Raw genomic sequence first — 24,586 nt, 5'->3', positions numbered from 1 at the left:
CTTCCTATGTGGCTGTGAAGTGCGATACAATATCTGATGATACTGCCATTGGTGGGATCATATCCAGTGAGGACATTGGATGAGTATTTTGGGAAGTGTTTTTGCTGGACTCCTTTTGAAGACACTGAAGGTTTGAATAACTTCCTGGATGATTCTTCTCCATTTTGAATGGAAAATGCACAATGCCTCTTATGAAGCTGATGGAGATGTTACATATTTTCCCAGCCCCCAAGGGAACATCATTGAAGTACTTTCTCTCTCCTGGCAATCTTCTACCCTCATCAAGTTTGGAATAGAGTGCCAGGTTTAGGAGTGGGTTGTTGAAAAGTGAAACGATACACTGGTTCCCTTAAAACCTTTAGGTTAATTGGCTTCTGTAAATTTCCCCCAGTGTGTAGGATGCCAAAGTGGGATAACATAGAACTAGCGTATGGATGATTGATGGTCGGTGTGGACTCGGTGGGCCGAGGGGCCACTTTCCACGCTGTATCGCTAACACTAAAACTACGAGCCATTAATCTCAGCCTTAAATTTAAGGCTGCACAATATAACCCAACATCAATTACTGTTTGAGGAAATTTGTTCCAAATTTCCAGAACACTTGGCATGCAGAAGTGTTTTCACACTTCACTTTTGAAAGAACTGGCTTTAATTTTTGGACTTAGTCCACAAGTCCCAGATTCCCCAAATAACTACTGGGAACAAAATGTTTCTCTCTCCATCAATTCTCCTCGATATCCATGAACTTCAGTCAAATCTCTCTGTAACCTTTCAACTTCCAGGACACAAAGCGCTGAAGTAAATCAGCAGGTCACACAGCATCTCTCGGGAGCCTGGATAGGTTACGTTTTCAGTCAAGACCCATCTTCAGACTTTCTTTCCTCCCTGTGACCGCGTGGGTTTTCATGGTTGTTCTGGTTTCCTCCCACATTCCAAAAACGTACAGCTTTGTAGGTTTACTGCCTTCTGTAAATTGTCTCTAGTGTCAACGATAGAACTAATGTACAGGTGATTGCTGGGCAGTGTGAATTCGATGGGCCAAAGAGCCTGCTTCCATGGTATATCTCTAAGGTAAACCTTTCAAAGAGTAGTGATCTATCCAGGGGTTTGAAAAGCTGGAACGGATAGAGATAAAGGAACAGAATATAGAATTATTCCACTACTTTTGTAAAAATTCTCGATGAAAAGAATTGAGGGCCATAAATAAGGCTGATCCAAACAATGAAGATGTAATGCCCCTGTCCCACTTAGGAAACCCGAACTGAAACCTCTGGAGACTTTGCGCCCCACCCAAGGTTTCCGTGCGGTTCCCGGAGGTTGCAGGTGGTTGCCGGAGGTTGCCGGAGGTTGCAGGTAATGGAAGCAGGTAAGGAGACTGACAAAAACCTCCGGGAACCGCACGGAAACCTTGGGTGGGGCGCAAAGTCTCCAGAGGTTTCCGTTCAGGTTTCCTAAGTGGGACAGGGGCATTAATATTTTAACATCATTCTTTTGCTGTTGAGAGAAAGCTTGCTGTTGTAATAGGAGAGAGCTAGTTTTACATGTGGCAAATCTAATCCAATTGTAATGCTGATGTTTGGATGAACTGATTTGACTTCAGTCATTGTGTGGCAGTTTTATTAGTGATGGTTTGATGACAACTGTGGGCAGCACAGTGGCGCAGCAGTACAGCTGCTGTCATAGTGCCAGAGACTCAGTTTCGATCCTAACTAAGGGTGATGTCTGTACAGAGTTTGCACATTCTCCGTGTGACCACGTGGGGTTTTTTCGGATGCTCCAGTTTCCTCCCACACTCCAAAAACATTCAGGATTGGAGGTTTAAGAAGGAACTGCAGATGCTGGAAAAATCAAAAGTAGACAAAAATGCTGGAGAAACTCAGCGGGTGAGGCAGCATCTATGGAGGAAAGGAGTAGGTGACGTTTCAGTTGACCCGAAATGTCGCCTACTCCTGGTCAGCGCAGACTCAGTGGGATAAAGGACCTGCTTTCGCCCTGTATCTCTAAACACTAAAGTTTTAGTTTTTAGTTTTAGAGATACAGCATGGAAACAGCCCTTTCGGCCCACCAAGCCTGTGCCAACCAGCGATCCCCATATATTAAGACTTCCCTCACACACTAGGGACACTTTACACATACACCAAGCTAATTAACCTCCATACCTGGATGTCTTTGGAGTGTGGGAGAAAACTGAAGATCTCAGAGAAAACCCACATGGTCACGAGGAGAACGTACAAACTCCGTACAGACAGCACCCGTAGTCAGGATCAAACCCGGGTCTCCGGCGCTGCAAGCGCTGTAAGGCAGCAACTCTACCGCTGCGCAACCATGCCCCCTCCGTAAAGTCTAAACTGTAATCCAATGTACAAAAATGTATTCACTGCATGAAACGCCGCTGAAACCAAACACAATACCACATGACCTCCCACGAGAGTGGGAGGGCAAGGAATTTCAATAGGAATCACTCACTTGAAGTCTGATCAGAACTATTTCCACCCTAGCAGTATTTAGACACTTTAGAGAAACAGTGTGGAAACAGGCCCTTCGGCCCACCAAGTCCAAACCAGTATCAGAGGGTGATAGCTTCTGGAACGCACTTCCAGGGGTAGTGGTGGAGGCATATAGTTGCATTTAAGAGACTTTCAGATAAGCACATGGGTATGGAGGGGTATAGAACACAAGTAGACAATGACATAAGTTTACCCCGATAACTTGTTCTACACAGATATTGTGGGCCAAAGGACCTGCTCCTGTGCTGTATAGTTCTATGTTTTTATGCCTACGGAAGGAAGGTAGGGAAGCTGGAAAATGGTGGAAGACAGAAGGAAGAAAAGCAAAAAACATTTTAGAAGGAATGGGTGACGTTTCAGCTCGAGACTCTTCTTCAGACTGTGGCTGCTGTCTGTTCGGAGATTGTACGTTCTCCCTGTGACCGCGTGGGTTTTCTCCGGATGCTCTGGTTTCCTCCCGCCTTCCAAAGACGTGAGGGTTTGTGGGTTAATTTACTTCTGTAAATTGTCCCTAGTGAGCTGGATAGAACTAGTGTATGGGTGATCGCTGGCTGGCATGGACTCGGTGGGCCGAAGGGCCTGTTTCCATGCTGTATCTCTAAACTAACCTAAAACCAAACAAAATTTGTTTCTTTCATGAACCGAGGCATGCGAGTGGATCTCAATGTCCCTCCGCAAAGACCTAAGTGAGGATCAATGTTGGTGAATTAGGTTGCATTGAAGTCCATGCAAGGTTCAACTGTCCATTTAAGTGTGAGCAGAGTCAAGCGATAAGATCAGAGAAGCAATTTTCGTAGTTTGCGCATAAACTTGTCACAAAGGATCAGATCCAGCAGCAAAATACTCTGTTATTGACCTGAAACATTAACTCCACTCTTCTCTCCATAGATGGCAGGCCCACTAAGTATTTCTAGCATTATCTGTATTTTTGCAGCGGATCAAATGGAGGGTGAAAAATCTTCATCAAAGTGGAATTTCATCGATTGCTCTTTGCAGTTCAGCCGCAAGTCCACAAGATATACTTTGCCTCTCATCCATCCACTTGTACTTCCATTCAACAACATCATCTAAGTGCATACCACCTTGAAGATGTTAAAACACACCAGGAATTTGATAACCACAGGAATGATTATCGAACAAAATCTGACGCTGGATCCCTCGAGAAGCTTTCAAGGACAAACAGCCAAAAGCTCAGTCAAAGATGAAGGTTTCAAGGAAAAGTTTTATTTTGGCAGAGAATAGGATGGAGCGGTATAGAGCTTTAGGAAGGGAGGTCAAGGTTCAGGTGGCTGAGCTAGTGGAGAAGTGATCAATATCTGGGATGCTTACCAGGGCAGCACTGTAGCAGCACAGATGATTGTGGGACTAGACACAGGAAAAGACAGGCAGTCTCATTATCAGAAAAAAATACCAACTTAGCGTGGCACTGTGGCGCAGCAGAAGAGATGCTGCCTCACAGCGTCAGAGTCCCAGGTTTGATCCTGACTACAGGTGCTGTCAATACAGAGTTTGTACGTTCTTCCTGTGTCCCCGTGGGTTTTCTCCGGGTGCTCCGGTTTCCTCCCACACAGCAAAGATGTGCAGGTTTGTAGATTAATTGTCTTTGGTAAAATTGTCCCTAGTGTGTAGGATGGTGTTAGTGTACGGTGTGATCGCTGGTCGGCGCGGACTCGGTGGGACATGGGGGCCAGCTTCCACACTATCTCTGAAGTCTAAACTATCACCCAGGTAAAACATCGCCGTTACACTTCATGACAACATAATAAGCAGCTAGTACAATTATGATGAAGATGCTGCCATTATTTTTCTTGATAGGTTCGCTCACCCAAAAGAACATTGGAAAATACTCAAATTAAGTTTAAACATCTTCAAATTCAGTTTAAACTGTTCACACAAGTTTAAACATGGTGGCATGGTGGATCAGCGGTAGAGTTGCTGCCTTACTGCGCCAGAGACGCGGGATCGATCCTGGCCACGGGTGCTGTTCGTACAGAGTTTGCACGTTCTCTATGTGACCAAGTGGGTTTTCTCCAGGTACTCCGGTTTCCTCCCACACACCAAAGACATGGGCTAATTGGCTTGGTAAAATTATAAATTGTCCCTAGTTTGTGTGTGTGTGTGGATCGCCAGTCAGTGCGGACAAAGGTCCTGCTTCCGTGGTGTATCTTTAAAACTAAGACTAAAAACATCTCCTTAGAACTGAGACATGCAAAACACAACCTCTTATTCCAAGCAGTGTATAAATATTCTCTGTCCCTGATCCAAAATTAGCACTCGTCTAATTCTGTATTTTGACGATATTAATAAGTTTTACTTCATGGCATTTGGAATTGGAGAAGGGAACTTAATTAGTATAAAGACATGAAGTGAAATAATTTAAATATTCTCAACATGTTGCTTTAGCACAATATCTGACAGTCATTATTGGACAAATCTTGGTTGGAAGCCAACATTTCTATTGAGGTGGCATCTGCGTGACCTGCAGTGTCTTTGGAATTCTCTATCCAATAGATCTGTGGAGGCCAAGACTTGTAATGGCAACAGTACGGATATAAGTAATGAAAGGAACTGCAAATGCTGCATGTATCAAATATAGGCACAAAATGCTGGAGTAACTCAATGGGTCAGGCAGTATCTCTGGAGAAATGGATAGGTGACATCACCTATTCATTTTTTTCAGAGATACTGCTTGACCCACTGAGTTACTCCAGCGTTTTATGCCCACCTTTGGCATGGATATAGCTTTAGATGTGAGTGGCAAGAGATCTGGATCAGTCATTTTTGTTGAGCCGAAGGGCCTTTCTCTGCGCTAGACCTCAGTTAGCCTGTTGACTATCAAGAGGGAAGTTATATATTCCAGCACCCTCAAGCACATAAGGCAGCACGGTGGCACAGCGGGAGAATTGCTGCCTCACAGCGCCAGAAATCCGGGTTCGATCCTGACTACGGCTGCTGCCAATATGTAGTTTGTACATTCTCCCCTTGACCGCATGGGTTTTCTCTGGGTGCTCCAGTTTCCTCCCACATTCCAAGGACGTGGAGGTTTGCAGGTTAATTGGCTTCTGTAAATTGTCCCTAATGTGTAGAATGTGAAAAACATAGATCTAGCATATGGGTGATCGTTGCGGGCTCAGTAGGCTGAAGGGTCGTTGTCCAAGCTGTATCTCTAACACTAAAACATATGTTTCCAGTCTGTATGACATTATAACTCTATGATAACTTTGAACTGATCAGAGATTAGAGTCCATTAAAAAGGATGAGAATACGGAATATTTAGTAGTCCATGATATAGGCCAAATTCAGCATGGTTTTGCGAAGGGGAGATCTTGCCTGACGAATCTGCTGGAATTCTTTGAAGAAGTAAATAGCAGGACAGACAAAGGAGAGTCAGTGAATGTTGCTTACCCCAATTTTCAGAGAGCCTTTGATATGGTGCCACACGTGAGGTTGTTATGGAAGATGAGAGCTTGTGGTATCAAAGGACAGATACCAGCATGGATAGCAGGTTGGCTGGATTGCAGAAGGCAAAGAGTGGCAATAAAGGGGGCTTATTTTGGTTGACTGCCTGTGACTAGCAGGGGTTGGTGCTGGGGTCAATATCCTTCACGTTGCATATTAATGATTTTGATGAGGGGATTGAAGGCTTTGTGGCAAAGTTTCGCAGATTATACAAAAATAGGTGGAGGGGCAGGTAGTGTAGCGAAAGCAGGGTCTCTGCAGGACTTGGACAGGTTGGGAGAGTGGGCAGAGAAGTGGCAGATGGAATATAGTGTAGCTAAGTGTGGTCATGCATTTTGATAGTAGGAATAAAGGCGTAAACTATTTTCCAAATGGGAAGAGAATCCAGAAATCAGAGATGCAAAGGGACTTGAGAGTGCTGGTGCAGGATTCCCAAAAAGCTAATCTGCAAGTCAAATCGGTAGTAAGGAAGGGAAACGCAATGCTAGGATTTATTTCAAGAGGGCTAGAATACAAAAAACAGGGATGTAATGCTAAGGCTCTATAAAGCGCTGGTCATGCTGTATTTGGAGTATTGTGAGCAATTTTGGGCACCATATCTGAGGAAGGATGTACTGGCTCTGGAGAGGGTCCAGAGGAGGTTTACAAGAATGATCCCAGGAATGAGTGGGTTAACATATGATCAGCATTTGACAGCACTGGGCCTGTACTCGCTGGAGTCTAGAAGGGTGAAGAAACGTGCCTTTGCGGTTGCAGCTCCTAGACTGTGGAACAGCATCCCGCTTCCCATCAGAACTGCCCCCTCCATCGACTCCTTTAAGTCGAGACTTAACTCATCTTTACTCTCAAGCCTTTCTTGATGTCCTCTGGAGGAGGGCTATTTGTCTGTATTTATGTATGCACTTAATCTATGAACCACTGTTGTATAACGTTAGTACCTCCACCAATGTAACGCACTTTGGTCAACAAGAGTTGTTTTTTAAATGTGCTATAGAAATAAAAGTGACTTGACTTGATTAGGGATCTCATTAAAACTTATCGAATGGAGAAAGGCTTGGATAGAGTGGATGTTTCCACTCATGGAAGCATCTAGGACTAGAGGTCATAGCCTCGGAATTAAAGGACGTTCTTTTAGGAAGGAGATGAGGATCATTTTTTTTTGTGTCAGAGGGTGATGAATCTGGAATTTTTGCCACAGGAGGCCAAGTCAATGGATATTTTTATGGCAGAGATAAATAGTTTCTTGATTAGTATGGATGTCAGGGGTTATGGGTAAAAGGCAGGAGAATGGGCAGGAGTTTAGTATGGGTGTCAGGGGTTATGGGCAGAAGGCAGGAGAGAGAAATGGATCAGCTATGATTGAATGGCAGTGTATACTTGATGTGCCGAATGGCCTAATACTGCTCCTATCACTTATGACAAACCAATATAGAGAAGCAAGAATGGAAAAATGGACCAGGTGCAAGAGCTGATACAAGTATTGGGCGAGGCTGAAGGAGAGAAGGATAGAGGGGGATAGCTGAAGCTTGGCATGGCTATGGTATGGATACATTATTTGACTGTAGGTGGGCGGAGAGAGTTTAAGTGCTGGTGGAAGCTTCGAGTGAACACGGGGTTTGCCGCTTCTTAATGGGATTCAGATTTAATGCACTTTCCAAATGCAACTTTTAAATAAAAGAGAATAAGGGTTTAGCTTCTCTTCACCTGTCAAGAGAGTTTTGGTTGACCTTTACAATCGAGTAGAGTGAAATTGTAAATGTGATCAATAAGCAAGATTCAATTAGCACTAATTGCCCATTTTGGCACAAACCCAATTATTACAGCACGAAGGAGGAGTACAGTGTTTTGCAAAGAAACTTCTTGCAAAAATCCTTCATCCAAATTGCATGGTTTTGAATGCTAAGCATTAATTCCCAATTATAGAATGAAATTTCAATTGCAATAGGTTTTAGTGTCAGTCAGTGTTTGCAAGCAAAATGTTCATTTCCTTTTCACTTTTTTTGGTAGGTATTTTTCCAAATGTTGTTTGCTTGATCACACCAGTTGTTGATCACAGCATGATAAGTAAGTCCCAGGGATGTGCGTCAACCACACAAGAAGAAACAAATAAAATAAATCTTTCATACATCAAATGTACTAATCTCCAATAAGAGTATGCACATACATTGATAATCCCTATTTTTTCTGTTTCAAAGCATTAGAAGAGATCAAGCGGAGGAGAATTAATCTTTTCAGTGGTCCTGATATAATGAACCTTGCCATGGCTATAACTCGCAATAATGTAGACACTTTAGATCTTCCCAAGGGCTGTGTAGCAAGATTACCAAACAAAATCTGACCTTGAGCTCTTCAGGAGACAGTGAAACCGATGATTAAAAGCTCATTTGCGTTTAGTTTATTTTAGTTAGATACCGCACAGAAACAGGCCTTTCAGCCCACCAGGTCTGCATCGACCAGCGATCCCCGCACATTAACACTATCCTACACCCAATAGGGACAATTTTTACATTTACTGTACCAAGCCAATTAACCTACAAACCTGTACGTCTTTGTGTCTTGGCAAAAACCCACACAGGTCACGGGGAGAACGTACCAACTCCGTACAGACAGCACCTGTAGTCGGGATCAAACCCCGGTCTCCGGCGCAGCATTTGCTGTAAGGCAGCAACTCTACTGCTGCACCACTGTGACTGCTGTGTTAAGATGAGAAAAGAAGGGAAGTGGGAAGATTGAGGAAGGGGATTTGTATTTGACCCTCAGCAGCTGAAGGCTCCTAATAATGAGGGGAATGAAATAAAAAAAATCAGGGCTGTTAACTCATCGGTATGGAGGTACATCATTCAGATTATTTAGATATGCAAAAGGGTACAATACAATTCCTAATTCATATTAAACTCGGAGTAAACAGTGTGATAAACATAACAATGGGAGGTGGGTATATGCAAAGAGCTGCCAGTGGAGGTAGTTGTGGCAAGTCCAGTTTACAGTTTTAGTTTAGTTTATTGTCACGAGGTACTGTGAAAAGCTATTGTTGTGTGCTATCCAGTCAATGGAAAGACAATACATGATTACAATCGAGCCATTTACAGTGTATAGATATTTATGAGTATGGAGCGATTATAATATGCAATTGCAGATCTGCTTCTGTGGCTAACATGCAAAATGTCATCAGGGTTGGGCACCATATTGGAAGCAGTAACTTACTATAACATGCAAAATCTGGAGGTATATGTTTTCAAACTTCTGTACCTCATGCTTAATGGGAGAAGGGAGAAGAGGAAGTGACTAGGGTGAGACTGGTCCTTGATTATGCAGCCTGTCTTGCTGAGGCAGAGTGGTGTACTGAGTAATATTGCATTTCGGTACACCGATTGTAATAACATTTAAAAGGCACTTGGACATGTACATGGGTAGGAAAGGATTAGAGGGATATGGGCCAAATGTGGGCTGATGGAGCTGGTACTTCCATCTACACTTCGACACATGGCATTCTGGAATGGTATGGCAACAGTTCTGCGGCTGACAAGAAGGCTCTGCAGAGAGTCATCAATACAGCCCAGGAGATCACCAACACACATCAGCCTGCCCTGGAAGAGATCTATAGCTCTTGTTGCCTGCGGAAAGCATCAAGCACCCTAAAGGACTCATCTCATCCGCACATCACTTGTTTGCCCTTCTGCCCTCAGGAAAGCATTACAGGTCCATCAAATCACACACCACCCACAAGATTAACAAACAGATTCTACCCCAAGGCCATCACCACTCTGAACTCTGCACTAACCATATAACCATATAACAATTACAGCATGGAAACAGGCCATCTCGACCCTTCTAGTCCGTGCCAAACACATAATCTCCCCTAGTCCCATATACCTGCGCTCAGACCATAACCGTCCATTCCTTTCCCATCCATATAACTATCCACTGAACACACAGCCCCCATAGCTAATATTTTGTACTGCCACAACTCTATACTGTGAAATATTGTACATTATGACGACCTTTTCTTGCCGTTTTGGTTACTCGTTATTATGTATCTGATACGTTGGAGCTCCGCTCGAGCAGTGCGCCTGAAATTTCAATGGATATGTTTACAATGACAATAAAGTGTATTATTATTATTCTTATTATTATCTTCAAGCTGCCTGAACAAGGCCACCATCATAAGCAAGGACCCCCCATCAGGCAAGAGGGACAGAAGTTTGAAAACTATGTGTTCATTTATCCATGACCTTCCTGATCTTATAAACCTCAATAAGGTCACCCCTCAGCCTCTTATGCTCCAAAGAGAAAAGTCCCAGCCTACTTAATCTATCGTTATAATTGAAGCCCACAATCCCACGGCAACATCTGAAGGAGGGTTCCGACTAGAAATGTCACCTATGCTTTATCGCCAGAGGTGCTACCTGACCCGTTGAGTTACTCCAGTGCGATGTGTCGACCTTTGGTATAAACCAGCATCTGCAGTTCTTTGTTTCTACATCCTTGTAAATCACTTCTGCACCCTTGCCAACTTTTAATGGCATCCTTCCTGTAGTTGGTGTTATGGTTCAGAACTGGTTTGTGCTGAGGTATACAGAAGAGAGACACAATACTGGAGGAACTCAGCGGGTCAGGCAGCATCTGTGGAGAAAAATAATGGGTGACAGAATTCAGACGGACAGAAGTATTGTTGCAGAGGTTTCCAGTCAGTTGGAAATCAGACTGCTCATGCACGTTTGTGACCTTTTGCTTCAGTTAGTTCCAAAATACTGCAAAGTGGAAAGCCGTTAGTGTACTCAGTAAGAAGGGATAGAAGCACTGAAAGAGATTCACTCCTTACAATTTTCCCCACAAGAACCCAATGAGGGAGCACCCTGGGGCCTTTCCGGGACCATTAGGCACCGCTGGGGGTGGAATGTATCTTCAATAAAGATGGGGAAATAGTAATTTAATATTCAGTATTTAAGAATATTTGCTTTAGTTGGCTTTAGCCCGATGAGACACAGTGGCACAATTAGCAAATTCACCGGACTCCAGCAATGTTTCTCGGGCACTGCCTGCCGATTGTGAATGATTAGAAGCAGCATGCAGTACTCGATGTGTGAAACAAGGAACTGCAGATGCTGGTCTACACAAAATAACACAAAGTGTTGGCATAACTCAGTGGGTCAGGCAACATTCTGGGTTATAACAACAGGAGACACAAAAAGTTGGAGTAACTCAGCGGGTCGGGCAGCATCTCTGGAGAAAAAGAAATGGTGACGTTCCGGGCCAGGACCCTTGTTCAGACACACACAAGATGGTCAAGTTAAAACCCCAGCTGTCTGCTCATGGCATATTTCATGCAGGATTTTCAAGCATCCCCGCACTTTGATCTGAAGCTAATGACCTTTAAATAAATTTATAATGATAATAATAAGAGGATAATATGATGAGATAATATGAGACAAAGTAATGAGATAATTGATATAATGAAATGAAATACTTGGCATTTCATGTCTGCACCACCACTCATGACATCATGGTTGATCTCTGCCCTACTTTGCACTAACCCTTAAGACATAGTAGAACACAGGGACAGGCCCTTTGGCCCACAATATCCACCCCGAACATGTTGCCAAGCACAACTAAACTCTTCTCCTTGCACATGCTCGATATTCCTACATACCCTGCAAATCCAGATGCCATCTATAAGCCTCTTAAATGCCATTATTCTATCTACTTTAAACCTCCAACTCAGGCAGTGTGCTGCAGATACCTACCACTGTGCAAAAGTTCATAAGTTCATAGTTTATTAGGCCAGAATTAGGAGCAGCATTAGGCCATTGGCCCAATCAAGTCTAATCCATCATTCAATCACAGCTGATCTATCTTTCCCTCTTATCCCCATTCTCCTGCCTTCTCCCCATAAGCCCTGACGCTTGTACTAAATTTGCCCCCCTCTCCTTAAAGCTATGCCCTCTAGTCTTTGACATTTCCTTATCCTTTGATTCCATTGATAACTCAACATCTTAAAATGACAGCTCTCCCACCTTCTCAGTTAATTTGCCCTAATTTTAATGCCCAATGTTCATAAGATATGATAGTGGCGTTTAAAGGTTTTTGGATAGCCATACAGGAAAAGATCTTGATATAGGAGCAGAATTAGACCATTCAGTCCATCAAGTCTACTCTGTCATCCAATCATACTGATCCATCTTTCCCTCTCATTTCTGCCTTCTACCCATAAGCCCTGACAAATTTATAAATGTAGAAAACAAATGATAAAAAAGACTAAAAATAGGATAGCTATAACATAGGCTGCCTTCCTCTCAGATAACAAGAATATCGAGAAGGGTTTCGGCCCGAAACGTCGCCTATTTCCTTCGCTCCATAGATGCTGCTGCACCCGCTGAGTTTCCCCAGCAATTGTGTTTACCTTCCTCTCATATAACTTCACCTGGTGAATTAGGAGACCAATTCGTGGCATGATTGGAATCACACTCAGGCAGCAGAGCAAGACAAGTTAGACATAGACATAGAAAACAGGTGCAGTAGGAGGCTATTTGGCCCTTCGAGCCAGCACAGCCACTCAATGTGATCACGGCTGATCATCCATGTTACAAGCAATTTCATCTTGTCCTGGGCGTTGCAGAGAATTCAAACATGCACCATTACTGTTCAGATTGTTTACATTCCCGGGATATTTCCAGCCAACAAACAAATAAACAAAGGTCTATTCTGAGTAGACTGCTCTGCCAAATGTATTTGAATCCATCAAAAAGAACCAATCGAACCATTTTTAAATTTGACCGATTTCCACCAGTAAATTTCTGCAGTGAGAATGGAAGGGAATAATGGTTGAACTTGTTCTTCTCCTGAGAAGAAAAAGTAACTTCCCAATCCATGCTTGCTTCCAAATAATATCAGTTCCCGCAGATTCCGTCATTGGGTTTAAGCAAATAACAAGAAATTATCAAGAGAAGGTCACTGCATTTAATTGAATTAAACTGAAGGTAATCTGTAACTCTGTACCACTGGATTCCTTTCCCCTGTATTTATTCAATTTCATTTGGTACCCTGACCCAGTATATTGTCCAATAAGATCCAATAGTCATCTAAAGCCATGTCCATTCTTGGCTATGATTTTTTTTTTAAACGGAGGAATTAATAAATTGTACAGCTTGGAATTTTAGATCAACTCGTCTTAGAATCATGCCATCAAGACAATATGTTTTATGCTTCATTGAGGGGGTCCAGTCTGATATCTGAACACTGATGATGGCTCCTACCCCGTACGCAACTTCTGAAGAAAGTACCCAGGGTGCAGAAGAGAAGCAGCAATTTACATTTCTTAAAATTGTGTATGGACCCCTGGGTAAACTCAGAATCCAGACAATTTAGACAAAATTAACCTCCCAATCATTTAAACCCGCTCTTAATAAAAGTCTCGCTGTTTTGTAATTACAGTAGAAGGGAACATTCTGCACAAATCACATTCTACAAGAGGTCTTGCCGCAAGACACATAGGTGGATTTTTGAACAAACACCTCTGGTCTGGTTTTGTGCGCTGTTTGCCTGTTGCTGAAATAATGACTAACATCAATGGGTAAAAAATAAAAAAAATAAAATAAAAAATAAATCGTTTTCTTATGACAGCGTTGAAAAATCATTGTATTCTGAGAGCTTATTTCACAATGCAACACTCAACCATAAATTAACTGTACACTGGAGTCAGGGAATGAAGAATTAAAATAGAAAAAACACAGATTGCAGAGTCAGTGTTCAAGTCTTCCATGTTCCCAGCCCAAACATTTTTGCACTTATTAATTCAAAGAGCTCTCCATCACATATCAATGACATTCTGTGTCACTGCTCATATTACAAATCTCAAATATTTAAACATTTGGTGAACAAAACGTTTGCCTATTGTTAGGAACCATTTCAACCAAACAAACATGAAATCAACTCCTGCAGGGCAAGCACTTCATTCACACTAGACCCAAATTTGCATTGCAAAATACAAGCAGCCCATTTTGTTCATTTTATTGATGGAAGTTAATAGCTTTCTCCCACCAATTCTGCTGTAACATTGGATCAAAATAATCGACACATTTGATCAAGATAATAATCATTGAGAGATTACCCGAATAACATTATCCTAAAACATTTCAACAGGGAAATGATGAAAGGATTTATTTGCACAAATCAATGGAGGAATGATAATGTTTCTTCAACAAGGCGAAAGATCACATCTTGATTGGTACTGTGGGCAATTGGGTGCAACAATGCAGCATAAATTCACATAGTTACAAGAAAAAATAGGTTCCTACCTTCCTGCACAACTTGGAAAGGATTGTTGCTGTCCACAAATGTGACGGAAAATGTAATTTTTTCTGTCTGAAGAATTTCTTCATCGGTGTTGAGGTCAGTAACAGCCAGTCGAAATACTTCATCGTCCCTTTTGGCCGTTTCATCAAAAATTGCCCCTGTTAAAGAAAATAAATAATTTACTAAAATATCTTTGCCAACGTGACATTCAATGGCACCTGAACTCTCAACTGAGATTTGTCCTATTGAATAGGGGTTAAGAAAGGGGAATGTAATCAGAGAAATTACAAAGGAATGTGCTATTATTCAGTTAGTAGTGCCCCAAGGCATACATCTAGTGTTTTTATGTCCAATTTTCAGTCATATACAGCACTGGATTAACATATGATGAGCGTTTGATGGCACGGAGCCTGTACTCGCTGGAGTTTAGAACGATGATAGAGGAGACATCCTTGAAACTTACCGAATAGTGAAAGGCCGTGATAGAGTGGATGTGCCGAGGATGGGGTTTCCACTAGTGGAAGAATCTAGGACCAGAGGGCACAGACTCAGAATAAAAGGACATGCCTTTAGAAAGATGAAGATGAATTTATTTAGCCATAGGGTGGTGGATCAATGGAATTCATTGCCGCAGATGACTGTGGAGGCCAAATCATACACAATGTCAAACTTAGCCATGGAAATGACTATTGAAAATAGTTAGGGTTTGGAATGTTTTCGAAGATGAAATTATTGATTAAGAAGGACATCAAGGGTTATGGGTTGAAGGCAGGAGAAAGGCATTGAGAGGTAAAAATAGGTCAGCCATCATTGAATGAAATAGATTCGATGGGCTGAATGGCCTAATTCTGTTCCTATGACTTATAAACATGAGAGTGCTGGGCCCCTGGAATGTGTTGTCAGGAACAGTAGTGGAGGCAGAAATGTTAGCAGCATTTAAAAGGCTTTTAGATTGGTGCATGGACATGCAGAGGATGGAGTGATATGAATCACATGAAGGCAGAGGAGATTAGTTTAACCTCGCATCATGTTCGGGCTTGAACATTGTGGGCCAAAGTCTTGTTCATGTGATGTACTGTTCTACGTTCGATGTTCTAAGCATTGGATTACAGGTGGATGGTTATTTTAGAAAAATCAAAACACTCCCTGGTAACCATAAAAAAACATCACATCCCTTATTACTGATTGCCCTGGACAATAATTGATATCCGATATCTACTTACATATCATTGCTGTTTGAAATGCTCTGACATCTTAAGCGACCACATGCAAGTTCAGCACCAGATTTGAAAAACATTGTGAAAAACCTCAAGGTTGTTTCGGTTAGCTTACAGATACAGTATGGAAACAGGCCCTTTGGCCCACTAAGTCCACGCTGACCAGCAATCCATGTGCACTAGCACCATCTGACACACTAGCCAATTATCTAACAAACATGTAGGTCTTTGGAATGTGAGAGGAAACATGAGCACACGGGGAAAACCCATGCAGGTCACAAGGAGAATGTACAAACTCCGTATGGACAGCACCCTTAGTCAGGATCGAACCCAGGTCTCTGGCGCTATAAGGCAGCAACTCTACCGCTGGCATCAGCATGCCACCCTTTGCTTGGTGGTCACTCCTACATTTCATAATCTCATCTTCCAAAACATCCCAAACCCTAACTATTTTCAATAGTCATTTCCAAGGTTAAGTTTGACATTGTGTATTGCTACACTTGTTAGCCAGAGAACCACTCACTGGGAATGCAGTAGAGATGATCCAACAAACAAAGAGGAAGCCACTTAAATAATCACACCTAATGACTTGAAAGAAAAAATCTGTTGAAAAAACAATGAGATATATTCTGAAACTGAGCACCAGGTGGAGGCAATAAAGGACAAATTGCACTAATGGTTATTAAAGTTTAATCACTGAATTACCTGCAGGTTCAATTAATTTGAGCCTGTAATGGTACCAATAAATGAATGCATATGTCACCATTGAATATAAGTCACATTCTCATCTCTTTTATACTGTTCAGACTTGCATTTAGTCACACGTAAGTATCATGGCAGAGTATAATATGTTCATTTAGCAGAATTTCAACATTTTTGTGAGCTTTTTCTCCTTTAATAATAATAATAATGGATGGGATTTATATAGCGCCTTTCTAATACTCAAGGCACTTTAGATCGCATTATTCATTCACTCCTCAGTCACACTCGGTGGTGGTAAGCTACTTCTGTAGCCACAGCTGCCCTGGGGCAGACTGACAGAAGCGTGGCTGCCAATCTGCGCCTACGGCCCCTCCGACCACCACCAATCACTCACACACATTCACACACATTCACACACAGGCAAAGGTGGGTGAAGTGTCTTGCCCAAGGACACAATGACAGTATGCACTCCAAGCGGGATTCGAACCGGCTACCTTCCGGTTGCCAGCCGAACACTTAGCCCATTGTGCCATCTGTTGTCCTTTGGCTACCCTTTGGAGTTATGGATGACGTTTCCATTCCAGCTTCATCTCAAATCCCCAAAAGTGCTTTAGGATTTAAAATTCAAGTCCGTTATTAAAAAAATAATGTGTGCAGGGGTGTTGAGGGGAGGGGGTGGGGGCGCAACACATTTAAATTTACCAAATAGTGAAAGGCCAAGGTAGAAGGATGTGGAGAGGATGTTTCCACTAGTGGGAGAGTCTAGGCCCAGAGGCCTTTGCCTCAAAATAAAAGGACGTACGTTTAGAAAGGAGATGAGGAAGATTTTTTTATAGTCAGAGGGTGGTGAATCTGTGGAATTCATTGCCACGAAAGACTGTGGAGGCCAAGTCAATGAATATTTTTAATGCAATGCTTTGACATAAAACTCAAATCATCTTCAATAAATAGAATTAGAGCGGTAACTATTCTCTTCAATGAATGAAGGGGGACAGACTGTGGAAGAGTTAGAAGATAAAGGAATGTGTAATGCCAGTGTTATATGATGAGTCCAGTAGCCTAAGGAGCTGTAAGGCATGATCTGTAAAAATTGATTTCACATCCTATCACAAAAGTAGGTCAACAAACAAATATTTAACTAATCTGGAATAAAAATATTCTGATGAAAAAAAGGAATTTCATAGTTTAAACACACATTGCAAGGTGAATTCTCCCATATATTCTCGGTCCGGCCTCCCTCGGATCCTAGGCCCTCAGGGGTGGGACAGTGGTGCAGCGGTAGAGTTGCTCCCTCACAGTGCCAGAGACCTAGATTTGAACCTGACTGCAGGTGCTGTCTGTACGGAGTTTCTACATTCTCCATACGACCGTGTGGGTTTCTTTCGGGTGCTCTGGTCTCCTGCCATATTCCGAAGGCGTACAGGTTTGCAGGTTAACTTGACCGGTAAAACAAATTGAATATTGTCCCCTGCGTGCGTAGGATAGTGTTAGTGTGCGGGAATCACTGGTTGGCAGGGAACTGGTGGGCCAAAGGGCCTGTTTCCGCACTGTATCTCTAGACTAGACAAAAAGATCCCAAGACGTGTAGGTTTGTAGGTTAATTGGCTTCTGTAAATCGTCCCAAGTGTGCAGGATAGAATTAGGCTTTGGGTGGTTGTGGTCGGCATAGACTCAGAGGGCCGAAGATCCAGCTTCCACGCTGTATCTCCAAACTAAACTAAAGTTAATGTGGCCGATATTTAACAGCTCCAATAGATGACCTGATAAGCCACTCATTTTTGGGCTCATTATGGGCCAAGCGCAGGCAGGTGGGACTAGTGTAGGTGGGGCAAGTTGGTCAGCGTGGGCAAATTGGGCCGAAGGGCTTGTTTCCATGCTGTATGACTCTATGACTCTTTATCTGTAAAGAGTTTGATGCCATTTTGAGGTTGATTAGATTAGTTTTGTCATGTGTGGTGAGGTACAGTGAAACGCTTTTTTATTGCGGGCTATCCAGTCAGCGGAAATTCTGTACATGATTACAATCAAGCCATCCACAGTGTACAGATACAGGATAACGGGAATAACGTTTAGTGCAAGATAGTGTCCAGTAAAGTCCGATTAAAGATAGTCCTACATAGGAGCAATTAGTTATTTTCTATCTTTTTATTATTCCCTGGATGTATGGAATACTGGGAAAGGATGCCTGTACTTGTCCTCGCTCACTTTCCCTGCGGGTAAAATGACAATAAAAGTGCAAGAAGAATAAAACCCCCACATTCTCTCCAATTCTTGTTGGAGGTATGGGGTTAAACTCTGAGCAGTGAGATAAAACAGCAGAGAACTTCAAATTCAATCAATGGCCATAACAAGGTTCACTCGTGTCAAATACACATCAGAAGGAATGCCTGGACTTTGATTTATAATTACTGTGACATTAATGATTATTGTTAATTATTAATGGTTAACAAAGATCACTGCTCTTGGCAACTTATAGGTTTAGCTGACATTTCAAGCATTGATTCCTGAACATACACACACTACAACTCTCTGCAGGGGGCATGCCAAGCACTTTGTGACCAATGATAAACACAAATTGCTGTATTAACTCAGCGGGTCAGGCAGCATCTCTGGAGAACATGGATGGGTGACGTTGTGGGTCAGGATCCGTGACCCGAAACGTCACCCATCGTTTTTCACCAGAGATGCCACCTGACCCATTGAGTTACTCCGATAATTTGTGTCTATCATTGCTATAAAGCAGCATTGGAGGTTGTTTGTTTCTAATCCTTGAGAACAATGGTGGGAATAGTTATTGGGTGGGTTGTATATAGCAATGTAAGGATCCAGCCATCTGAAGAAGGGTCCCGAACCAAAACTTCACCTATCCATGTTCTCCAGGGACTTTGCCTGACCAATCATCAATGAACTGCCTCTTTGTTAACACATTTATTTACATCATATGGTAGGTCCTATGTTGGAAGAAAGGTTATTAATGAATCAGTTTATAAAGACATAAGATCATATGTGTTAAGGGTAGAATTAGGCCATTCGGACCATCAAGTCTACTCGACATTCAATCATGGCTGATCTATCTCTCCCTCCTAACCCCATACTCCTGCCTTGTCCCCATAACCTCTAACACCCATACTAATCAAGAATCCATTTATATTTGCCTTCAATATATCCACTGACTTTGCCTACACGCCGTCTGTGGCAAAGAATTCCACGGATTCACCATCCTCTGACTAAAGAAATTCCTCCTCATCTCCTTCTTAAAAGGATGTCCTTTAATGCTGAGGCTATGACGTCTAGTCCTAGACTCTCCCACTAGTGGAAACATCCTCTCCACATCCACTCTATCCAAGCCTTTCACTATTCTGTACGTTTCAATGAGGTCCCCCCTCATTCTTCTAAACTCCAGCAAATATAGGCCCAGTGTGGTCAAACACTCATCATATGTTAACCTACTCGTTACTGGGATAATTCTTGTGAACCTCCTCTGGACCCTCTCCAGAGCCAGCACATCCTTCCTCAGATATGGTGCTCACAATTGCCCACAATATTCCAAATGCAGCCTGACCAGCACCTTATAGAGCCTCAGCATTTCATCTCTGTTTTTGTATACAAGCCCTCTCAAAATAAATGCGTTTGCTTACTTTACTACTGATTCAACTTGCAGATTAACCTTTTGGGAAACCTGCACCAGCACTCCCAAGTCCCTTTGTACCTCCAATTTCTGGATTCTCTCCCCATTTATAAAATATAATCTACGCCTTTATTCCTACAACCAAAATGCATTACCACACTTTGTTACTCTATATTCCATCTGCCGCTTCTGCCCACTCTCCCAAACAATCCTAATCCTTCTGCAGAGTCCCTGCTTTCTCTGCACTACCTGCCCCATCACCGATTTTTGTATCATCTGCCTTCAATCCCCTCAATCAAATCATTAAATATACAACGTGAATAGCAGCCGTCCCAGCGCTGAGCCTTACCGAACTTCGCTAGTCACTGACAGCCAATCAGAAAAAGCCATCACTTATCACCCATTAGACACAAATTGGACGAACATCACCTCATATTTCGCATAGGCAGTTTACCTTCTCAGTGTAAATATTGATTTCTCTAAATTCAAGTAACCCTATTCCCTCTCTCTCTGTTCCCCCACTACCCTGGTCAGTTTGCTAGTTTTACTGTTTCTATCCCCTCATTATCACCTCTCAGAGTGCCAACAATAGACCATTTTCATATCTCTAGTTTTCCTCCCCCCTGACCAAAGCTACTCTGCTCTAGTATGTTTGCTCCTGACTCTCAGTCTGAAGAAGGGTCCCAATCCAAAACTTCACCTGTTCCTTTTCTCCGGAGATGCTGCCTGACCCACTGATGTTCTCCAGCATTTTGTGTCTATCTTCAGTGTAAACCAGCATCTGTAGTTCCTTCCTCCACCTATCACTTGCCACACTTTGTCCTGGCCCAGCTCTCTTTTCTATGTTTCTCCCCCATCCCCCATTCTCTAATCAGTCGGAAGAAGCATCCTGACCAGAAACATCACCTGTCCATTTCACTCCAGTCCACGAATGCTGCCTGACCCACTGAGTTCCTCCAGCACTTTGTGTTTCACTCCCATAATCATATTTTAGGACTGGGATGATTGACAACCAACAACTGCAACAATTATTCTTCGTGTAAAGTGTGATTTCAAACTTGGAGAGTTATTTATGTCTTCGTGTTCTCCACAGCTTCCATCATTCTTTCTCCACAGACAGCCAAAGCATGAGCAATAAATGTTGGCCTTGCCAGAGAGACCAAATGTAGATGGATAAAACAGAAATCACACAAAAGTATCCCACAAGCTGTAAGGAATGTTGGGTTGTCCTGAATTAGTGAGACTGACTCGGTAGTTTAGTTTAGTTAGAGATACAGCAAGGAAACAAGCCTTTGTCCCACAGACTCTACGCCGACCATTGATCACCCGCACACACTAGCCCTATGTTATCCCATTTTCACATCCACCCCTAACCCCTGGGGGAAATTTACAGAAGCCAATTAACCTACAAACCCACACGTCTTTGAGACGTGGGTGGAAACTGAAGCACCCAGAGGAAACCCACAGTAACTGGGAGAACATGCAAACTCCACACAGGCAGCACCTAAGGTCAGGGTCGAACCCAGGTCTCTGGCGCTGTGAGACAGCATCTCTTCCAGCTGCACCACTGTACACTGTGGTGAAGATGGAAATTCTTAGAGATAAATTGTTTCCCGAATGTTAAGTTCGGCTGAATTATGAACAATAAATATTCCCCATATTCCCCAAATATTCCCCAATATTCCCCGAACAATTAATGGAAAACAGACCATCACCCTTCAACACGTGATTTGTTCTAGAAATCTTTCTCTTAAATTGCCACTTGCTTTCCAACATTCTCACAGCGACTAGTTCCCGACTAGTAAATATGGCTGAGCTGGTAGAGAGCTGGCACAAACTAAATGGGCCAAATAGCCTCCTTGTGTGCTGTTACTATTCCAATGTTCTATGAAAATATTTATGTAGCTATAATTCACCTGAACTTTTGGAAGATGATATTATTATATTAGTGTAATAGGAAAGATGTTGTCAATCTGGAAAGGGTGCAGAGAAGATTTACATGGATGTTGTCAGTACTTCAGGTCCTGAGCTGTAAGGAGATATTAAGCAGGCTGGGACTTTAGTCCTTGGAGCACAGGCAGATGAGGGGTGATCCTATAGAGGTGTATAAGATCATGAAAGGAAGGATAAATGATTAGAGCCTTTTATCCAAACTAGGGGAATCAAGAACCAGAGGACATAGGTTTAAGGTGAGGGGAGAAAGATTGAATAGGAACCTGAGGGGCAACCTTTTTTACACAAAGGGTGGTATTGTATATGGAACAAGCTGCGAGAGGAGGTAATTAAGGCTGGTACTATCGCAACATTTAAAAGACATCTGGACAGGCACAGATATAGGCTATGTTCAGAGGGATATAGGCCAAACACAAGAAGGTGGGATTAGTGTAGATGTCGACGTGGCCAGGCTGGGACAAAGAACCAGTTTCCAATCTGATGACTGTGAGGGCAAGATGGGTGAAAGGGCCTGTTTCCACACCGTATAACTCTTAGACTCTATCATGTTCCTTGTTTCTGCTCCACATCCCCTCTGCGTTCTTAACACATGGATAGTCACACCTCCTTAATTGGCCATCTTAATGGAACCCCATCATTTAGTCCCATATTGATGATCCATTCTGAAGCAGAGCACCTCTAGCCAAGGGTTCTGAATGCATTTCTGCACCATCAAAATAGGTGTGTGTCATCGGCAACCATGCCTCCTTAATCTATGTAAACAAGCTTTATGTTCCTCGTCTTGTGCATTATGGCAGTGAAGAGGAAGAGGTGGAGACCTCAAGTCGACTTTTGCATTACAAATAAATCTAATCTGATTAAGTACATGGAATAAAAATAGTACAGGAGGCTTTTTAGTGCAATTCCAGTTTGCATTATTCATGCTTTTCAACAATTTGAATGATCGCTAAATTATCAGCAGCCTGCAATAATTTCCAGGCTATCTTGTACTGACAATTTGGTGATAATTTTCTTTATATATTGGCAGATTGAGTGAGCCTAGCTGTAAAGGCATAACAAAAAAATCACGACACATCATGGTCATATTTAGGTGAAACTGTCAAAGAGTCCTTCGTGTACATAGCAGTGGTGGATTTTGTTAATTAAATGCAGAGAGCTCTGTCCAAGGTATTTAAATCAAAGCACAGGAGCAATGTTTGAGTATATTTAGGAAAAAGGATAATGAGCCGAAATGGGGCATGCCCTTTTTAAGACAGTATGTTTGAATTATGGACACTGAATTTTTTGTAGTTCTTTTCCTCGTAGCTTTTTCTTTTTCTGCTAAGAAATAGTTTTTTCTATGATTGGCAATACTTTCTTTTGTAGACATTTGATCGTAGATGCCAGATGTAGAATGCTTCTTCCAGTATCAAATGTATAAATCACATCATTAAGAGTCATGGAGCCAATAATAGAATTGAGCACATTGATTTTTTGATTGGTCCTTTAGACAGCCATTTTTTTTTTAAGTGAATGATTTTAAAATTATTTTGGATGCAACGGAATTTGGGGGATATGGAGAGAAGCTGGGAAGGTGGAGTTTCGTAAAATAGTTTAGTTTAGTTTAGAGATAAAGGGCGGAAGCAGGCCTTTCAGCCCACTGAGTCTGTGCCGACCAGTGATCCCCATGCACTAGCCAATCCTACACCCAGGGACAATTTATTACTTTTACCGAACCCCATTAACCTACAAACCCATACATCTTTGGAGTGTGGAAGGAACACCCAGAGAAAACCCAAATGGTCACGGAATGAACGTATAAACTGCATTAAGACAACACCCGTGGTCAGGATCGGACCCGCATCTCTGGCGCTGTAAGGCAACAAACTCTACCCCTGCACCACTGTGCCGTGAACTTATTTAAATATGTAGCAGACTTAATGGGCTGAATGGCCTGTTCCTTTTAAAAAAATGATTTCATTCCATCATTTGTAATAATAATGCATAGAATAACCCAATTTCCTCAAATTAATCTCTGCTCCAATCAACCCCCTAATTAACATTTATCTCTACATGACGTGAGTGCTAAACAACCCCCCCCCCAAAAAAAAAAACCAAACAGATGAATTCCTAATCTTCCAGTCTACCTCATTGTGAGCTGTGCATTTTTAAACTGTTACCCCTTCTCTGCAGCTGTACACTATAATATAAAATGTGGTCAGACACTATATTGATTATAGAAGAGTACAGGACAGGAATGGGCCCTATGGTCCACAATGTTTGTGCTGAACATACTTTTTTACCAAAATAATTATTGGCCAATTTTGACCTCAGGATAGGCACATTCCAGATACTCGTTGATCATCTTGAATTTTCCATTTCAGATATAAAAAAGTTTTTTTGAGTTTAGGCACTATAAGTCATTTACCCATTATTTGAGAAAATCATTTTTTACACAGAGAGTGGTGAATCTGTGGAATTCTCTGCCACAGAAGGTAGTTGAGGCCAGTTCATTGGCTATATTTAAGAGGGAGTTAGATGTGGCCCTTGTGGCTAAAGGGATCAGGGGGTATGGAGAGAAGGCAGGGGTGGGATACTGAGTTGGATGATCAGCCATGATCATATCGAATGGCGGTGCAGGCTCGAAGGGCCGAATGGCCTACTCCTGCACCTATGTTTCTATGTTTCTATGAATAGTCCATTTGAAACAAACATAGGCCTGAATTGGGGCTGTTAGAGATAATACCAGCAAAAATTGTGGAAGGAGGATAAAAGGCAATAAATGTGCAAGTTATAAGAAGATTCTGTTAAAATGATGGATCAGATGTGGCCAACAATGAATGAATGAT

General features: G+C 42.3%; 1 protein-coding gene across 2 annotated transcripts in view; it reads right to left on the bottom strand.

Annotated features, from left to right (window-relative positions):
* The window catches only part of grid2 (glutamate ionotropic receptor delta type subunit 2), a 938,240-nt gene that overhangs the window by 764,081 nt on the left and 149,573 nt on the right, over positions 1–24,586 (bottom strand). For both annotated transcript variants that reach the window (XM_033022403.1, XM_033022410.1), the window contains exon 2: positions 14,261–14,416. In XM_033022403.1, coding sequence (XP_032878294.1) covers positions 14,261–14,416 — 156 coding nt within the window. The remainder of the gene's footprint in view (positions 1–14,260; positions 14,417–24,586) is intronic.

This window comes from Amblyraja radiata, chromosome 1 (assembly GCF_010909765.2).
Source record: "Amblyraja radiata isolate CabotCenter1 chromosome 1, sAmbRad1.1.pri, whole genome shotgun sequence".
Lineage (NCBI taxonomy): Eukaryota > Metazoa > Chordata > Chondrichthyes > Rajiformes > Rajidae > Amblyraja > Amblyraja radiata.
The sequence above is the reverse complement of the archived record's forward strand: the minus strand, read 5'-3'. Positions and strand labels throughout refer to the sequence as shown.